The sequence below is a fragment of the Rattus norvegicus genome, chromosome 15 (genome assembly GCF_021556685.1).
Source record: "Rattus norvegicus strain SHRSP/BbbUtx chromosome 15, alternate assembly SHRSP_T2T, whole genome shotgun sequence".
In the NCBI taxonomy this organism is placed as follows: Eukaryota; Metazoa; Chordata; class Mammalia; order Rodentia; family Muridae; genus Rattus; species Rattus norvegicus.
In genome coordinates, this window is record NC_141548.1 from 55,865,278 (window position 1) to 55,884,976 (window position 19,699).

A 19,699-nucleotide genomic window follows, 5' to 3' on the forward strand; every position below is an offset into this window, starting at 1 on the left:
AGGAGAAAGCCTGTCTATGATAGTGAGTTTCTCTGAAAGGGTGTCACTTTCAAACCTATATAATAAGATGTGTACATGTTTAGTCATATGAAGTCTGAGGTTTGCTTCAAAACAAGGAGGGAGGTCCCAGGTGAGGACCCTGGAGGACACAATATCTGTCCTGAATTTACAACTGTAAAAGCTAAGGGACTTCCTTGGCTTTGTCCGTTTTGGGGTTTCACAGATGTTAAAATTTCTCTGAAGTAAAAACTTTTAAAAACTAACCCAAGTTCATTTTGAATTACTTGAAATTAACAGTAGAGAATGTTTTCCAAAAGTAGTTTAAAATATGTCCAACTTTGAAACCGGCCATGGTGGCTCATATAACTCAAGCGACTGAAGCAGGATGGATGTGAGTTTGAGGCTATCCCAGGCTAGTAGAAGACCCTGTCTCAACTAGCAAAGGTTTTATAATAAATATTAAATGAGATAGGACGATCTAAAACTGCCACATAAAGTCCTGTGCAAACAAAAGTAACCTACCTTGGTGGCGAGAGTAAATGGGATTTTCCTTTAGTCATTGTTACCTTTTTCATATTTTTCAAATTTGCTAGAAAGCAAATATGTTAGGCTTATACGTTCACAAAAGAAGTAAAGAATGCTGATAATATAATATGAAGTGGAAAGTCAAAAAAATTGTAGATAAAGTAGAGCTTCGTCCTGTTGCCCAGTGCGTGCCTGGGTATGTACGTGCATTGGGTTCATACGTGCGAGGGCACCTGAGTGCGTGGGTACATACTACGTGCATGGGTACGTGCGTGGGTGGGTACGTTCGTGGGTGAGTGCCTTCCTGTATGCATCATGTGTGTGATACATGCTCAAACAAACATGCTTAAACTGCCCTTGCGGTTAGTCTGTTGATGAGGTTTTAGTGGTCATTTTTATTTGCTTCATTTTGCCATTTTGTGTTTTTCTCCAGTTAATAAATAAAATATAATCAGAACAATATGGAATATCAATTAGCCCAACTTTCATTGCAGCAATATATTAAACTCCTACAGTAAGATGGCTTCAATTCCTTGACCAGCCAGTGTTATGTGGTGAAGTTTTCACTTCATATTCTCAGCCCCTTGATCTGTCTCACTTTCTGTCCTTCCAGGTATATCCATGCCAATCCCAGTCTTTGGACTACAGGATGATTCGAAGGTCTTTAAGGAGGGGAGCTGCCTGCTTGCCGATGACAACTTTGTTCTCATAGGCTCTTTTGTGGCATTTTTCATCCCCCTAACCATCATGGTGATCACCTACTTCCTGACTATCAAGTCACTTCAGAAAGAAGCCACCTTGTGTGTGAGTGACCTCAGCACTCGAGCCAAACTAGCCTCCTTCAGCTTCCTCCCTCAGAGTTCTCTGTCATCAGAAAAGCTCTTCCAACGGTCCATCCACAGAGAGCCAGGCTCCTACGCAGGCCGAAGGACGATGCAGTCCATCAGCAATGAGCAAAAGGCGTGCAAGGTGCTGGGCATCGTGTTCTTCCTGTTTGTTGTAATGTGGTGCCCATTCTTCATCACCAATATCATGGCCGTCATCTGCAAAGAATCCTGCAATGAAAATGTCATCGGAGCCCTGCTCAATGTGTTTGTCTGGATTGGTTATCTCTCCTCAGCTGTCAATCCACTGGTATATACGTTGTTCAATAAAACTTATAGGTCCGCCTTCTCAAGGTACATTCAGTGTCAGTACAAGGAAAACAGAAAGCCACTGCAGTTAATTTTAGTGAACACTATACCAGCATTGGCCTACAAGTCTAGTCAGCTCCAGGTGGGACAGAAAAAGAACTCACAGGAAGATGCTGAGCAGACAGTTGATGACTGCTCCATGGTTACACTGGGGAAACAACAGTCGGAAGAGAATTGTACAGACAATATTGAAACCGTGAATGAAAAGGTTAGCTGTGTGTGATGAACTGGATGCTATGGCAATTGCCCAGGGCATGTGAACAAGGTTATACCCATGTGTGTGGGGCGGGGATAAGGAGGCTGCAACAAATTAGACTACTCCAGTCGACCAACTATAATGTCCTGACAGCATTGGAGCTAGGAGTGTTACGATGCTTTAATTATTGCCAATGAGATCTCTAAAACCATTGGCCTTTTGTGCAATTGTAATGAGGCATAAAATGCATCTAAGTAACTTCTATTGTCAAATACGAACCTGGCTGCCATGTTGTGGATGGGTAGCATGGGAGTGAGTTGGTGACCTATTATTGTATATAAAAGTAGCTAGAAATACTGAAAATAATGAATAGCTTAAAAAAAGTGTTTCAAATTCACCACGACATATATTTTGAAAAGAAAAATAGACAGTAATATGACATTTGTATTGCTAATATAATTCATTGAAATACTTGACAATATTTTTCATTCTTGCTTTTTCATAGATGCCATTTTGAAATGTTCACAAGACCGCTAGCATTTGCTGCATTTGTCGTTAATTCTCAGATGTGGAAGGGTTTTAAATGTTATTCGATAACACGCTGCTTTCTCTTCTACTTCTTGGGCTTTACCTGAATTTGAAATGTGGTCTTGTTTCGTATATTTTTCTTCTCTGTAAAGTATCAAAGGATAATTCCACTTTCCCAAGTACAGTTCTAGAACGCGCTTCAAATAAACAGCATCCTGGAGGTGTTCGGTAACTCACTAGGGAACGACTGCGCTGCGCATGCGCCCTTTGAGCAGTGACCAGTACAAAGAGTTGACTGTCACAGCTGAACAACAAACTCAGGTTTCTCGCTGTTAGCAGTAGCTTCTTAGGCTATTTCTGTAAAAATCAAGTGACTTTCATATTGACAGTTATCAGGTAAAACTGATGTTTTCCAAGAGCTGGGAAATAGAGCTCTGTTGACAAAAGAATGCTTGCCTCACGTGCAGGAAATCCTAGAGTGGATCTCCAGCAATGCATAACCAGGCATCATGGTGCACGGCTGTCTGTAATCCTAGCACTTGGGAAATGCAGGCAGGAAGATCAGGAATTCAGTCATTCTCAGCTGTTTATCTTGTATGAGGCCACCGTGAACTGCATGAGATCGTGTCTCCAAACTAAATAAATAAATATAGGGGTATTTTTTAATGACACTTTTAGATTAATGTATTTATATTATTTGTAAAAACGGGTTAGCTTGGTTCCATAGTGATATGTTGACTGGATCTGATGAGTGGAGCAGTTTCTTAGCTAACAAGGATATAAGATTTTTGCATTAAAAATGACAACTTAATTGGTTGTTATGAAAAAAGTATGAATAGATTCATTTTGAGAATCAACCAGTTCGATTTCTTTCTTAACTGATTCAGAAAAGGGCCTGTATCAACTCTCGAGAATTTTTTCATTTTTTTTCTCATATTTGCCAAGCCAACAAGGAAATGGGAAAATATCAGTTGACTCAAAGATTGCACCCAATGCATAGAATAACACAGCAAATTGGATTCAATCCATAAATACCAAGATTTAAAACAATATTCTTGTTCCTTCCCTCAAAAACTACATTTACTCTGACAAATCCCAATTAAAAAGCAAATACCAGTTACCGTAATGTTTTGCAGAAATGGCTACTACAGACCAACAAAGACCAGCTGAAGTTAATCCACCAGGACACTGTGAGCACATTACTGTTGAAACAGACCATAGATACAGGGTAAAATGCTGAAACATTCTTCCTGAATACAAAGAGGTTTTGCTGCACGCCTATGGGAAATGTTGCAGGTTTAGGAGTCAATGTATGTAGAAAGCTTCATTGTGTAAGCTGGAAACTAAGGTTTTCCTAAGCGTGTCTTTCCAGACACTTTGAATGATGGTCATCACTTAAGAGCTAAAATTTATAATGTCACTAGTCCTGAGGTTGCATTTAAAAGGAGTTAGTCCTTAATGATTAGGCCATACTGACTAATAAAAACAGAAGTGTTAAGAAGTCTGCTCTAACGTGTTTTGCCTTAGTTTAAAACTCTGCACACACCAATCTGTATTAAGGAAAAGATTGCAGATTCTATCCCATGAACTTATCTTCATCAGAATGGACATAAAGCCTGCTGGAAGGTGTCTTTTTGACTACACATATATTACCAGTGCGTTTGTGGCTTTTCTCTCTATGTAAGTAGCTCTTAAAGTGTATATAAGAAAACGTGTACCTGTATATATGTACAGACATGTTCCCGTGCACTTTATTCAATATTTATATATTTATATGAAGAAGAGCAAGTTGGCGAAAACACACACATGTGCATGTTTGAATCATGTTGATCTAAATGTGAATTCATGTTCTAATATTCCTATGACCTTCCATGACTGCCAGGGGCGGTTACTTTGTAACAGACATACACTTTAAATAAACTGGAAGATGCATTAATTAGGTGGGAAGATTTTAACACCATTCTAGCAGGGTGTTGAAATCAATAGTCTGTATTCAATTCATTAATCTGAAGTTGAATGGTAACTTTAGTCTGGTACTTCTTGACCTCTATGGCTTCTTAGATACACTCCTCTCCCCAGGAAGGGAGAAAAGAACTAACCATTGAATGATTTGTGGATCCATGATGAAAGGATTCACTTCTAGCCAATACTATTAAAAGAGTAACAAACTTCACTCTTCTTCAAGTTGATTGATAGAGTCTTGTAGACTTAAGGGATTCAACGCCATAATTAAGAAAAACTCAGTTAAAGCTTACCTAATCTATTGGGCCACAGCGCCATCTCATGGTCAATTTTGAAAACGCTACTGTAGTCCAAATCGCTACCGGACTGCTTTTAGCAAAAGGGTTCTTCTCCCATTTTTGTGCACTGATGAAACATATTTATAAAGTGTTAAGTTATTCTGTGCCATATGTAACAAATACAGTGAAGATTTATTTTATGTACTGGTTTTAATCCATTCTAAAATATTTCAAGAATGAATGATTAATTGCAAATAAAGTACACCAAAAAAAAAAAAAAATGACTCCATAGCTGTGTTTGCTAAAAGGAATTGCCTCAAACCTCCCAGGTCTTCAAGATGCTTTAGTTGGAAAACAACATCTTTTACTTCTGTCTTCAGCCATCTCACAAAGCTACAATCCCCTTCATCAGCGTAATGGTCTTGAGTCAGCTTCCAATCCTGTGGGTTCTCTGTGTCCTACTGACACAACCACGAAATATGCAGACACGCACATAGGTGTGCATATGCATTACCACACACGCACAAACACACACACTCCTGCACAGCAACCATAGCTCAACAGAAACATGCGGTGTCATCAGATGGGCCAGAAAGTCACACGATTCATCATTTCACCTTTAAGAGTAGGACACAAAGCAGGTCTTTATGGTTCATGCCTGTAACCCCGGCATCGGGGGCGGGGGCAAGGGAGGACGAGGGATTACAAGGCTAACCTGAGTTACATGACACCTTGTTTCCAAACAAATTTAAAATGAAGAAAGTGCAGTAACAATTACAGAGAGAGTAGGTTTATCCCAGGTTGTTACACCTCGTGCGCAGTGCACCTACCTACCGTAGTCCAGATGCTAAGCTCCGCTTTTCTCATTTTACATAAATGGAGTCCTTCACAATGAGCCTAAAGGTAGGAAGAGTCTGTTTTGAAGATGAGAAAACTGAGACTCAGTTAGTGACGTGTCGAAAGCCACACTGCTAACAAGAAATGTAGCAGTTCTAGCCAGGGCATCTGACTCCAACCCCTAAATGCTTCGTCCACGTGGAGAAAGGAGGGCATTTCAGAACCCAAACCCTCCAGTTCCCATCTTGCTTCTTGTATACACGGGTTATAAGCTTCAGTCGTCCTTACCACCGTACCTCACTGTAATGTCTAGGCGGCACCTGCTTGGGCCCTGCTCTGCCTAACTGACAAAGATGGCGACCGCAGATCACAGCCATCCCTGATAGCCTGCAACACACTGGAAATCTTAGAACTGGGTTTGTTTGCTTTAGTTTTGGTTTTTGTTTTCTTTGTTATGATACTAAGGATTCGATCTAGGATCTTACACTGCTAGGTAAGCATTCTGCCACGGAGCTGTATCCCCAGTCTTTTATTAAAAAGTCTTCTTTCCTTTGGAAAGAGGGTCTTCAGTTACCCAGGCTGGCCTTAAACCTTCTCCATACCTCAGGAAGGGCCATGAACCTCCGATCTTCCTCCAAAATGGTTATTCATAATTTCCTAACTGTGTTTTTGAATGTTTCTGACTTTAAGAACACATTTTAGTTTTGCTACCATGATGCAGAGGGTCCCTCATCGGCCTCCCTACAGTGCTCCCACCTAAAGTTACCCACCTTGTGCCCCACTCATCAGACTGCCCCCAGATTTGTGGTCACACACAATGTGTGACCAGAAAACCAGATTCAGCCAATCAGCCTTGATAAGTCAATTGAAAGAGCTGAATTAATACTAAAAACAATACAGGAGGATTATTCAATGGGGACGCAATGGGGAAAGGGATGAAGAGATTCAGAAGGCGAGAGATGGTGAAGCAACCCTGGAAACTGTCTCAGTTCCAGTCTCTCCTACAAAGTTAGGCTCCCCCTGCATTGTCCTCTAACAAGTTGTAAGTCTTTCCCCAAGACATAAGTTTCTTTTCTGGCCGACAAAAGCTCCTTTGCTTGTCCCCAGGACAAGAGCAATTTCTTCTCCCAGCAAGAGATTCCTGGGGAAATTCTATTTAGTGGGGAATCCATTCCTTTCAACAGTCTGATGACCAAAAAAAGAGGAAACACATCTCTTTTGAATGTATTTGTTCCTGCCGGGCACACAGACTTTAATAAGTAACTGGAGCTAATAAGGCCTTGGGAAAAATTGACATCTCTTTAGCTTTCCACCCCTTAACAAAATCCAAAAACCAGAAGCCAAAGGCAAACAATTTAAACACCAAAACCAAAAATGAGAAAGAAATATGGGGACCAGTGATGTTTCCTGGTATCCCTCAAAGGATCTACAGAAAAACAAGTGCCTTCAAATCCTCCAAAAATTCACATAGATGTTTATAATCTAACATTACAAAGGGTTTTAAAATAGAATTTCCTAAATGAGTACTGTATTCATACCTTTTCTAGCCCTAGCCCTAGCCCCTCCAGATCTTCCTATGCGCCCCGCTCCCTCCCGGCCTCTGTAATTATTATTGAGATGCACACACAGCACACACCAACCTCAGGACTCCATGTGGTGTTGTTGCTCAACTGGAAGCAAAGATGTGAAAGGCTTACCTCTTGAGATTGGATAACCTATCAAGGGTTCATCCCTTAAGAAGACTGGTTCTCCCTCTTTCCACAGCCATAGATTGCCTGTAGTTCTCCATCTGAGGTGGGTCCCGCCAAGATTTTCCCCCATCCACATTGGCCTGTCAACAGTTGACATGCAAGTCTTGTTGTCTACTGTGAGACAGTGCCTTCTACACATGACAGAAGCTGCCCCCCACCCCCTTGAAATCTCAACCATATGACCACACAGCATTGAGTTTTCGTCCATAATAATGACTTGAAAAGAATCCATAACTTTTAAGGTTTTACTGTAAATGGAGGAAACTAGGAATATGATTACTAAATCCTCCCTTATGTTTTATGCTTATGCGTATTTGTCCCTGTAAATACACAATCGATAGTTACATCACCTTTTGTTGTTTTCTGATTATTTGCATAGAGAGAGCAAAAATCAAACAGTTCCTTCTGAACAACTTTAATAATATGCGCACAAAAGCTCTGATCTTCCTTTTTCATAATATAATTTTATTAAATTTAGTTTTGAGGCTTCTGCATCAATATAACACATTCTGGTTACTCTTCCTTCTAACTTGGTCTACTTTCCCTCCCTCCCCTGCCAACCCCCTCTTGCCTTCAAGCCCTTCCCCGCATTCCTGTGTGTCTTTTGTGTTGTTTTATGGTGCGCTGATTTTAACCAGGACCATTTGTGTGGGTGTGGGTTTCAGACTGTCCACTGGAGCTTGGTGCATTCACCCGTGGCACAGCTCTGAAGACAATGATTGCTTCTTGTCCAGGAGCTACAGGTAGCCATAGATCTGCAGAGGGATGGGCTCTGGGGCTCTTTCCTGACCCATGATGGACCTCGTGTTGTGGTGTTGTGCAAGTCCAGCAGAGGCAGCCTCAGATGCTGCGGAATCCTGATTGCAATGGCTGTCATGCCCAGGAGGTAGCCTTTCAAAGACTTTCGCTGCATCTCCTGGCTCTTACTTTTTCTCCTTCTCCTTTTCCTCAGTGTTCCCTGAGTCTTACCAGGGGTGGTTAAAAATAAAGTCGTGTTTAAGGCCAAGCATTCAGCCATCACTTTTCCTTGGCAGCTAGAGCAGCTTGGGTCTCTGTATTCGCTTCTGCTCCCTGGGAAGAAAAGTCTCTCTGAGTAAGGCTAAGATCAGCATGTGTCTATGGGAATGATTTACCATAGCAGTAAATATTTAGAAGACAGTTTAAGTCCATGTCAATCGAGCAGCACAATAGGAAGTTTCCACCTAGGGCCTAAGACCTGCCAATGTGCATTTTTCACTGAGATTACAGTGTCGTGAATGAATTCCCTCCTGCGGAGTGAACCTCAAATCCAGTCAGAGACTTGTTGGCTACCCTTGTTAACACAACAGCACCACTCTTTTGCGAAGGGGATAAGAAATAGTTTATTCTGAGGCTAAAGAAATCTGAGAGACTGTGGCCTGGGAACACTGATTTAGATTACCCAAAATTCCATGTTCCAACATGGTAACATATAGTAGTAAAAAAAAAAACAAAAAAAAAAAGGGAGTCGATCAGGCATTTTAAAAATACATTGGTAAAAACAATTAAGTCGGCAGTTACAGCACAGTGGAGAAATCTCAGCTATAAACCTCGTATGCGAGCCAATGATATTCAGTCCTCTTTGTGAGTAGAAGCTGAGCTTTTGTTAAGCTAGTACTTTGCAAAGGTCTTATCGGTTAGACACAGGCTGTTAGATCAGACACAGACCTATTTAGGGGACAGATGGCCCAAGAGAAATGCTGTTGCTTCTGAACCTGTCTGCCATCGCTGAGGCGCTAGTCAGTTAGTCACCCTTGCAGAGACGCAGTTGAAGGCTCAGTTCCTTTCTAGAGTCTTTCATTCACCCGTCCATAACAATCACGCCACCATTGCACCAGTGAGCACATACTGTCCGGCGGGTGGACATTGCAATTCATATATATTTATGGAATTTATTAGAGTGCCCTAGTCCAAGAAGCCAGTAATTGTTTTGTCCATGAGCCCAGATATCTCAGCTGGTCTTCAGTATGCATCAGATCGCAGATAAGTAGGCTTCCATTGAAACAAAGCTGAGGGCGAGCAGGCAAACAGTAAAGGTTTCTTTCATCTTTGTTCTTTACGTAGGCTGCCACCAGAAGCTATGGCCCAAAATTACGGCGGGTCCTCTGACCTCATGCGATGTGAAGTTAAAGTCTTCCTACCTGTAAAGATCCAGTTAAATGAGAATCCCTCCCAGGTTCTCAGGTGTAGCCAGCCACTTGGGATCTATTTAATTCCATGTTTAGTCAAGCTGACAACCAAGAACAACCATTCTACTCTCCCAGCATCCTGTGTAGCACCGTCTAGGACTATGAAAGGTGGCTCGCAGAGGTAAATCTCTCAGCTCAATGCCAGCTTGTTTTCTCTCTGCGTTCCATTGAAGGTATGTGGTGTCTTCAGCAGGAGGGTTTATCAACTAGTTTTGGTAGGCACTAAGAGGAATTGAAGAGCATTACAGTTTAACACCAGTATGTTCACAGAGCCAGCAGCACACAATCTGAAGTCTTTCTGCTTACTTGGAACCTCCTTTAGGTGGCCTAGTTGCAGCTGAAGACAGACAGAAAACTCAGGTCTGGTCTGCTGCTCTTGTCTGACCTTGGGAAATTGTTTCCTTTACTTAGAAAGTAGACCAAAGACTTAGAGATAATCATTGAAGAGCCTGTTCTAGTTCTGAACTTATCTGAATGTTGGGAAGCCTAGTCCTTTAGACATCGATGGGCCAAGGTAAAGAACATTCTGGAACTCTTAAATTCTATAGATGAATGAGTGTCACATAAATGGTAGCAAACTTTTGTAACAGTAATCCTGGGATAAATCACCAGTGACCTAAGAAATTTGTAAGCTATGAAACCAAGATGGAGATATAAACACAAATGTTTCCTGCTGAAGCGTTTTCTCAGTCAGACCCTCTTTTAAACAGTTTCATAGCTGTTATAAGATAAACAGTTGCTTTTTGTAGTGGCCTCCAGATTTCTTAAAGAAAAATGGAACCTATTATTTGGGATCTGTTTCCCTGAAGGGTTAAAAATTGAAAGCCCAAATAGATTCAGAACTCATGGTGACAAATATCATTTATTTATTTATTTATAGCTAGATTCTTGTTGAAAGGGAGCCAAGGTTATTTAGGTCTTTACTTATAATTTAAATTATGAGATCTTCAGATGGTGTTTATTCTGCCTCCTGGAGAACAGCACAACATGTACTTCCTGTCCCACATTTCTTTCTGGTATTGAAAAGTAATGTGTGCCATTACTCATCATGTCTTGAGTTAGGGTGATTCTGAGAACAGCGCCAAGAGTGAGTGAGGTTCAGATTACCAATGTGCAAGATGAAAAGAGGAGGGAAATGTGGTAGACAGGGAAGTAGGAATGTGACGTTGTGGAGGCTGGGCACATCGCTGCCCACCGGAGCTGTGTTGAACACCTCACTTATTCTCTCAGGAGGTGTGTTCACGGAAGCCCCAATGTGTCTGTTCTACACAGTTCTTCCCCATTACATGTGAGAAGTCTGAGGATAGCACTGAGGTCATGTACAGACCATTCAATGAACTTTACAAAATTCGTGTTTACTTATTCAGCCCTCCAAGTTGGTTACAAATTAACCTAATTAATACGCAGCTTGCTTAAAAGATCTATCCAATGATACTGCCTGGAGGGGGGCTTATGACAAGGTAACCCTTGAGGAAATGCCACCACCCTGGGGCTGGTTTAGCCACCCTAGGTAATGCTAAGAAGCAGTTATATGTACCAAGGACAGATGTCTTCAGATTGTTGTAGAATTCACAAAGGTACTTTAACTAAAAAAGAAAGGAAGAATACTAGATGTCACTAGTTCCTGACTCCATTGCTAATGTTCTTCATCCTAAGCAGGTTCTCTTTAAAAGAGGGGCAGTAAATCAACATAAATAAGAAATGTTTTAAAGTAACCATGGAGTCAAAAAAGAAATAAAGAATAATCAAGTCACAGCTAGACGTTTCAACATACATGTCTTTAATCATCTGCCTCTCTGGTGCTCTGAAAGTAGGGTGGGTCTGTTTATCTATTCTCTGGAAGGAGATTTTCTTATGAATCAGAAGGAAAATGTGCAGTTAGTTACTCATGGGTGAGGTGAATTCGACAAAATTAAAACAACAAAATGCTTCTAAGAGCAACTGGAATGATTTGAATGAAATGTCATGGGCTAGTCAGGCTTCTAATAGAATTCCAGAGAACATGGCTATGATTAAATCATCTCTGAATTCTCTCGACAGAATGAGGAGCTGTGGCCCCTACGTGGTCTTGTTCCCATATACACTGTAGACCCAACGAAGTTCAGGAGCTCACTAGAACCATTCAAAAAGAGTAAGTCTTGTACCTGGGGGTGTGGCTTAAGAGAAGACCATCTGCCTAACATGCACAAAGCTGTGGGTTTTACCCTCAGCATCCCTTAAAAACAGAGAGAGAGAGAGAGAGAGAGAGGCAGAGTTTTCTCCAAGAGTATAACCCCTCACAAGTTTACCACCTTCCAGAAGAAGACTACACATCTAGGAATATTTGGGCAACACAAATTGGTTTTGATTGTTTTTAATAACACAAAGTTGAGTAGATAGGGAAAGGGAGGTGAATTTGGGAGAAATTGAGGAGGGAGCATGACTATGATCAAAACACATTTTATGGTTAAAAATAAAATCAATTAAATATAAAATTAATTAATTAAAAATTAAAATAATAAAAAATAAAATTAAAAAACACATTTTATGGACTACTAATAAAAGAATAAAGGTAAGATACAGATATCTGTGACTGCAGTTACATGTTTACTGTGTTTACATACTGCGCTAATAACCAGAGAGTATTTCCTATAAAACGTGTTGGATCTAAAAATGTCTCCCAAAGGCCATGCGCTAAAGCTTTGGTTGGTAGCATGCAGGACTGTTAGGAGGTAGTCTAGTTGGAGGAGTAGTAATTGGGGCTGTGCTCTTGAAGGACCCACTGGGACACTGTCCTCCTCTCGCTCCTTCCTCGCTGTCTCTGTAAGGCAAGTGGCTTTGTTCCACCATGCACTTCCCATCACACCATTTGTTCATCACAGCTGCAAAGAAGTAAGGCGACGTGACCACAGTCTAAGACTGTGACACACGGGAAGAAGGAACAGAACACATGGGCTTGTGGACAGCAGAAATCTGAAGCCACGAAGCATACCTTTCCAGATTCAGTATGAAAATCAATGGCTCCCCAAGTCATGAAAAAGTAACACCTCAGGTCCTTCATGCTAAGGAGCCCATTGAATTTTGGTACTTCCAATAGGTTACGATGTATACATTCCAATAGGTTACGATGTATACATTCCAATAGGTTACGATGTATACATTCCAATAGGTTACGATGTATACATGCATAAAGATTACTTCCCGATAACAATCTTTGATTCGTTACTCTAGTAAAACACACACACACACCTGTGGGTCAAGATTAAAGATGCTAATGAGACATGCTGACAGTCAATAGATAAACAGTAATGACCAACTGTTCAAGTTTGTCCTCATCCTCCCTCTACATTGATGATGTCAAGAAGAACAGTTCTAAAAGGGTACATAAGCCAAGACCATTCAACCCCAGGATTATTCTACCTTGGGTTAACCTGCTGCTATTTCTCCTGACATTTAACCCAGGATGTTCTTCCTATGAGGCAGTGTTCTGTACTTCTTTCTAACAGAATTTCAGTTTGCTTTTGCTTCGGAACAAGTTCATGCTTTATTTTGTTTTTATTTCCGTTCTAGTTCACTCTTGAACTAGATTAAAGACTCTTGCCTGGATTAAAATAATTCTCTGGTTTTACTTGGACTTTTCCATCTTGTACTTACAGGTCATAACCTATCGTTCAAAACCAGAAGGAGAAGGCCGTGCAGAAACTCAGAGCTGAGGAAGCACAGCTGGGATTGTGGGAACGCTGTTTGCAGACCGGCATACTCACTGGCTCTCCCCGTCGCTGGTTTATGCTCTGCTATTTATCTTACATATGATCTACCTTCCTAGGAATGGGGCTGCCCACAATGGTCTGGGCTCTCTTGCATTAATAACAGTGAAGACAATCTCCCATAAACATCCTCACAAGCCAATCTCATCTAGGAAGTTCCTGAATCCAGACATTCCTCTTAGATGACTCTGTGCAGTCTCGAGTTGACAACTGAAGCTAACGAGAACAACCCTAAATGAGACAAAGGATACACTTAGCCAGTGATGAAATCTTTGAAACCATGAAACAAAATAAATCTTCCTTCCCTTTAAGTTGTTTATCTCAGGTATTATCAAACCGAAAGAAAGCTAATATCTAAGCCAAATACTTTCTTTTGAATCTTGTGATCCACACATATACTGCAATCATTTAACTCTGCTGTTAATGAAAAAGCAGCCAAATGAGAAGACACAACTATGTTTCAATAAAACTTTATTTACAAAAATAAATTGTGAGCCAGATTTGGTCCATGGACTATAATAGGCCAACAGCTAGCCTTCACCATCCAAAGTTACTACAACAAATACTACTGCTATTTTCTCAACTATACATTAAACCTTATTGAACGTTATTAAGTATTATGTTACTTTACTCTCTCATTTAATCAGTAAACTATAAATACTATAGCGCATTGTTATTTACATTTTATGAGTAAAGAGACAAGAGATTAAGGATTTGACCCAAACTCACAAAGCTACTGGTCGAGCTGCTCTCTGAATTATTACACTTTGTTTGCGGCAGATCGTGTTCATGTGGCAGTCAGAGGACAACTTTCAACGGTCCTTTCTTTCCTTTCAACTGTGTAGATCCTGCAGACTGAACTCAGACGTGCAGGTTTCTCAGCAAGTGTCTTTACTACAGAAACCACCTCACCAGTCTGCTGGGCTTTGCATTCATAGCGTCTCAGCACTCTGTTTCCTCCCTGCACAGGAGTGAGAGAACGCCTCCCCTCATCACATTTATGGGCGCTCAGCTGAAGTCTGGCTGCAGAGTGAAGCTCCACCAAGATCTAACCTTGGGAAGGATACAGTTTTTCCTGGCAGCTTTAACTTCCTGTGCAGGGTAGAAAGACTCTGCTAAAGAAGCATCATGTGACTGTTGAAGGAATAATTCTCTTCAGAAAGGATTGTTCTTGGTTGGATAAGAGAGAATCATAGCATATCTTTTGTTGTCCCTCCTTTTGACTCAGCTTTTTGCCGGGAAAATATATACTTACGTTCCTTTCAAACAAAGTGGAAATGCAAAAGCTCTATGTCCTTTATACCAGAAAGTAGATTCAGAAATAACTTTTAAATATATTCTTTGTACTTCCTGAGCTAATCAAGAATAGAATTTTGACTGGAAAAGTAGTTTTAAGTGACTAGTACATGGTAATCAGAGAAATTGCAAAACCTCTACTTTCTTCAGAGAATGCAGAGTTTACTGTCAGGATACAAATGGAAATGAGTAAATAGGGATCAATAACACCAGACTTGCCTTACAGAAATAGAGAGACACGATCCACTTCCTACCACGCCCAAGGCTGCCTGAAAGATGTGCATGTAAGTCCTCCATACTCATGGAAGGCCTCAACATCCACTGATGCTCCCTCTCAGCCTGTTTCTCTCCCCTCTTCCCTTCCCCATCTTCCTACCAGTCAGTCTTCTAGCATCTTATCCACGTGCTGACTCATGATCTGCCATGACTTTTATCTACGTGGTGGTCTTTAATCCTCTATAGTTCCCAATAGTCACTTCATCCCCTCTGTATTTCCTTGGGGAGATGTTTACCGAAGGGCTGCTGATCATGGTTCAGGTTCTCCATGGAAGGACAGACACTTCCTTCTGCACCCTGCCTGAGGATGCAAACTAGATGGTACCCAGAGGTCCTTTCCTTCTAATCATCTGTGACGAGCTGCGAGGGATGTTCCCCAGAAAGGATCCTTGACAGAAAGAATCTGCAGATCTCCCAGGTCTACACGCCACTCAAAACCTTCTCCACAGAGTGAAGCCATAATCTTCCTGTTCCGGTTCATGTAGCTGCTCCTTTAGGACTCTGCATGACCCTTCCTTTCCATTTCCCTTCTAATATAACTACATCCAAGTTCCCATCCAAACTTTCTCCGAAAAACAGAACTTTCACAATAGTTGACACTTTACAGGATATTATAAGAAGAATGTCAAATGTTGTTTAATGATCTAATCTACAAACAGTCATTAAAAAAATCCAGAAGCTTGAATACAGAGCCCTTAGGAAAACAGTAGATAGAAGATGAATTAAACTCAGTGATGCTTTCTCGCTGCCTCAGAATTGCGATTTGATGACCTTCATGGAGCAATTGCAGTACTCTGTGATTAAAATAGTCACATTACAATCGACAGGAAATTGGGCAATTTGGGAAGAAAAATCTTTCAAATCTCAGTGGAGGGAGAAATCATTCGGTAGCTATATTAGAAACATTTATGTCATTGGTTTGACAGAGTCCCTAGACTCACTGGTGTTACAAAACTTGCATGTTCCAGAATGTCTGCCTTACACCTGCCAGTCAGGGGAACGTGGACTTCAGTCTGTAAGGACAGAACTCTAAGGTAAATTAGGGAATGGAACACATAAAGACAAGGTGGGCACACCTTCAGTCCCAGCATTTGGGAGGCAGAGGTAGGAGGATTTCTGAGTTCAAGGCCAACCTACTCTACAGAGAGAGTCCAGGACAGCCAGGACTGCACGGAGAACTCATAAAATGTTAGTATATTTGTTTAGCTATTTTATTAGGTTTTATAACTTTACTTCCCTTCCACCCTAATCCTTTCCATCCTTCCCACACTAGGTAAGAAAGAAAAAATGTTACAGGGGAAAGAGGAGGGTCATAAACTTCTTTCAGTCAACAAAATAGACTATTTCCTGCTGGTTAGAGGCAATGGGTTCCTTGGGGCCACTCCAGTCTTCGATGTCAGGATATCTCCAACTTCTTCTTGCCGCTTGCTCACCAACACTTGACAAACAGCGACATCAGCATCCAGGAGCGGCAGCAGAGTAGTAGCTGCCTTCCAGGCACAGCTCCACCCCTGTCAGGGCTCTGGCCTTTAGGACCTCTCCAGAGTCCCCAGAATCAAACTGTCTGCAGCTAGCAAAGCTCATGCCTTCCCTAGAACACAAGACAATCATAGCAGCTATGGACAAACTGAAGCGACCCCATATGCCACACCTGGGATTAAAACAGAAGCATATTCACATGACATTACTGGATTTTTAAAGAAATCAAAACTCTCACTACAGGAAAAGAAGTGTGAAATGTCTCCAGAACCTCCTTCCCACAATGCAGTGCAATAGTGCGAGATTTTGGGATGAGTGGGGCACAGAGCTAGAGGAAGCAGAAGCAGGCCACTTAGGGTGAGTCTTCCACATTATAACAGGCCTGTTTCTGGTCCTGTTTCTGCTTGTGGTCAGCTATAACCACATGTGGACGCATCAACCATGGGTTTCTGATGCTTAGAACCAAATGCTTCTCCCACTGTGCCTTCCCCACCATGAGAAACCATGAGCCAGAACAAATCTCTCTTCCCTTAAGTTGTCCCTGTGAGGTGTTCTGTCACAGTGACATAAGTAACTAGTACGAGGGTAACATTAATTTGTGGTGTTGTAAGGATCAGGAAACATTTAAGGAGTTCTTCTGTACCAGGGGCTGATCCATAGTAGGACTAAAAGGCCTAAGGCGAAGTGATAGAAGAAGTCTAGCAAGGGTTTCCCACAAATCTATCCCTGCCTGGCGTTTCTCCTGGCATGCATATATGTATACACACACACACACACACACACACACACACACACACACACACACACACACACGCACACGCACACACATATACATATATATATATATATATATATATATATATATATATATATATATAATGAGCTACCAAGGGTAAAAGCAACAATGCTTCTCAATATCACTTACATATGGAATACATAACACTCTACTCACAGAAGTACAATAGAGCCATGGTTACCCAAGATCAGGGAGTTAGCAGATGTTGGCCAAAAAAATAAAACCTGACAATCATAAAATTGATACGATACAGCAGGAGAACAGCAGTTGGTGATGGTGTATATCATAATCTGCTAGAAAAGTAGATCTGAAGTTGTCTTTCCAAATACTCACACAGCCAGGTACAAATGTGTGGTGGTTGATGTGATAATTTGACTCTGTTAATCATTATATGCTTATGTGTAGATTGAATCATAACGTGGGATACCTCAAATATATACATCTTTTGTCGGTTACATTTCACTAGAGCTTGTGAGATTTCTGGGAGAAAAATATTTTATCATTCCTCAATCTAGCCCATTCCTGATATACCTTCATGAAGGCTTAGAGAAATACTACATTGAGGAATTTTGCAATGTAGAAACTATTTGGCTTTTAAAAAAGATAGGACATTCTTTGGAGTTCTTTTAAAGATACAGCTTAAAGGCAAGGCATCTGCATTCCTGCCTTGCCTAGTTTCCAAAAGTCTGAGGGCTCCTTCCCATAAGGGCACCACAAAATAGGCCCCCCCAGAACCTCTGGGTTATGTCATATCAGATGCAGAGAGGATGAGAGCCGTGCTGTCAACTCTGGTTAGGTAGTAATGATGTTCTCCCATCTTGCCTATATCCCACCTCTGTCTATGTTCCTCAGAGACAGAAAACATAGGCCCGACACTGTTACAGCTGAGAAGGACCAACGGCCCGCTCCATCTTGGACTATAGCTGGAAGTCAGGAAGACTTCTTCCAGGCTGCCTATGGATGGCAGAGAACAAGCATCAGGTGTATTGACAAAGGCTGCCTATGGATGGCAGAGAACAAGCATCAGGTGTATTGACAAAGGCGCTCCCGGCCTAAGCTAGGGGCGGAGGAGGGAAGCCTTCCTACCCCAGCACTATAATAGACAAGAGCATCACAAGGCTTTGGCACTGTGTGAAATTTGGACTCCTGGAAGGGAGCAGCTCCTTGGCCTTTCCAACCTTTAAGGCAGAAAGGGAGTTGGATGTAGATTAACTTTGACTTAGAAAATCATTTTCTCTGAAATGTCACTATTTAAAGTAATAGCAAAAGGGAAACTATGATTTCAAGTTACATTTCCTTCCAATGGTATAAAAAAAAAATGTCAGTCTTGTTGGCTGGGGAGGCAGGAGCCTCTTCCTACCCCTGTCAACCATCTTTGGAGCAGAGAATATTCTCTATGACTGACTGACATCTACTGGACATCCACTGCCAAGCAGCTTCAGGCCTTCAGAACTCTGAAAAGAACCAAAAGAGCCACAGAATCCCCAAGTGAATCCTTAGCAAGTACAAGAGGCTCAAGTCTGCCCTAGGTTCTACAGAGAACTTCCTCACGCCCTGAGGTGGAGCCTGTGTGTTTACAGCAACTCTAAGGTCCCCGTGGCTGAGAAGTTTGAAATCACAAGTACCTGTGGGCTGTTGTATGGTTATGTGGAGAGGTGATGTTAACTGCCATCATGAGTTAGAAGGAAACTAGAAGATAAGGCAAAAACAGGGCCTCAAGAGCAGCCATGATAAGCGATGGCCGATGTCAAGGTGCAGACAAACTACAGGTGAGCAGCAGAAGAAAGTCGCCTGAATCTAATAGTTTCACTTTGGACAGCAACAACAAAACCCATGCCTCAAAAGCTCCAGAAAGCTTCTCAACCTTTAAACATTTTAAAAATACATTTAAAATGCAGACTGCAGGGTTCCTTCTGTTTGAAAGTATGTAGGGTCTAGCCCAGGAACCTAAAATTGTATATAATACAGTTTTTCTGTAACAGTCCTCGGGACCTCTTTTCAGGAAACAGTGACCTAAAGGTTTGGCTGCATCTCCATCTTCACTCCTTCAATGGATGTGTATTTAAAGTGCATCCAGGTGGTCAGGCATGGTGGCACATACTAGTAACCCCAGCACTCAGGAGGCAGAGAAAGGAGGAACACTTCAAGTCCAAGGCCAGCCAAGCCTAGGTAGTAAAGAACTGTCTCAAAATTAATTAACTAAATAAATAAAAGTAAAGTTCACCCAGCTATTCAGGGGGGAATCATGGGCAATACAGTGAGGATGTTAATGACTGCTCAAGCCTTGGCTTCAGAGAAAGCCCACAGCCTAGCTGAGAACAAAGGTGCAGACAGGAATGGGAAACTAAACTTTAGTAGGTCAGGAAGGTTTCCATAGATGAGATGGCTACATTGTGATAATTGGCATCAGAAATTCCACTCAGAGGCTTGTCTATCCAGAACTTGGTCCCCATCTTGCAGACCTAATTTGAAGTCTGTGCTAAATTTGTAAGATGGGGCTTAGATGGAGGCAGTATTCCTGTGAGGATTCCATCCCCTGCTGGTCTAGCTGCCCTGTTTTCTGGCCCATGCTGGGTACCCTGAGCCAGATATAGTGGTACATCAGACGCCATGGTGTGGTGCACCTTTA

General features: G+C 41.6%; 1 protein-coding gene across 2 annotated transcripts in view; it reads left to right on the forward strand.

Annotated features, from left to right (window-relative positions):
• Htr2a (5-hydroxytryptamine receptor 2A) overlaps positions 1-4,963 on the forward strand; it is a 71,360-nt gene extending 66,397 nt beyond the window's left edge. Inside the window, exon 4 of one of the 2 annotated variants that reach the window (XM_087585491.1) lies at positions 1,139-4,963. In XM_087585491.1, coding sequence (XP_087441617.1) covers positions 1,139-1,941 — 803 coding nt within the window. In that variant the 3' untranslated portion in view covers positions 1,942-4,963. 2 annotated transcript variants of the gene reach the window in all.
• Positions 4,964-19,699: the final 14,736 nt, after the last annotated feature.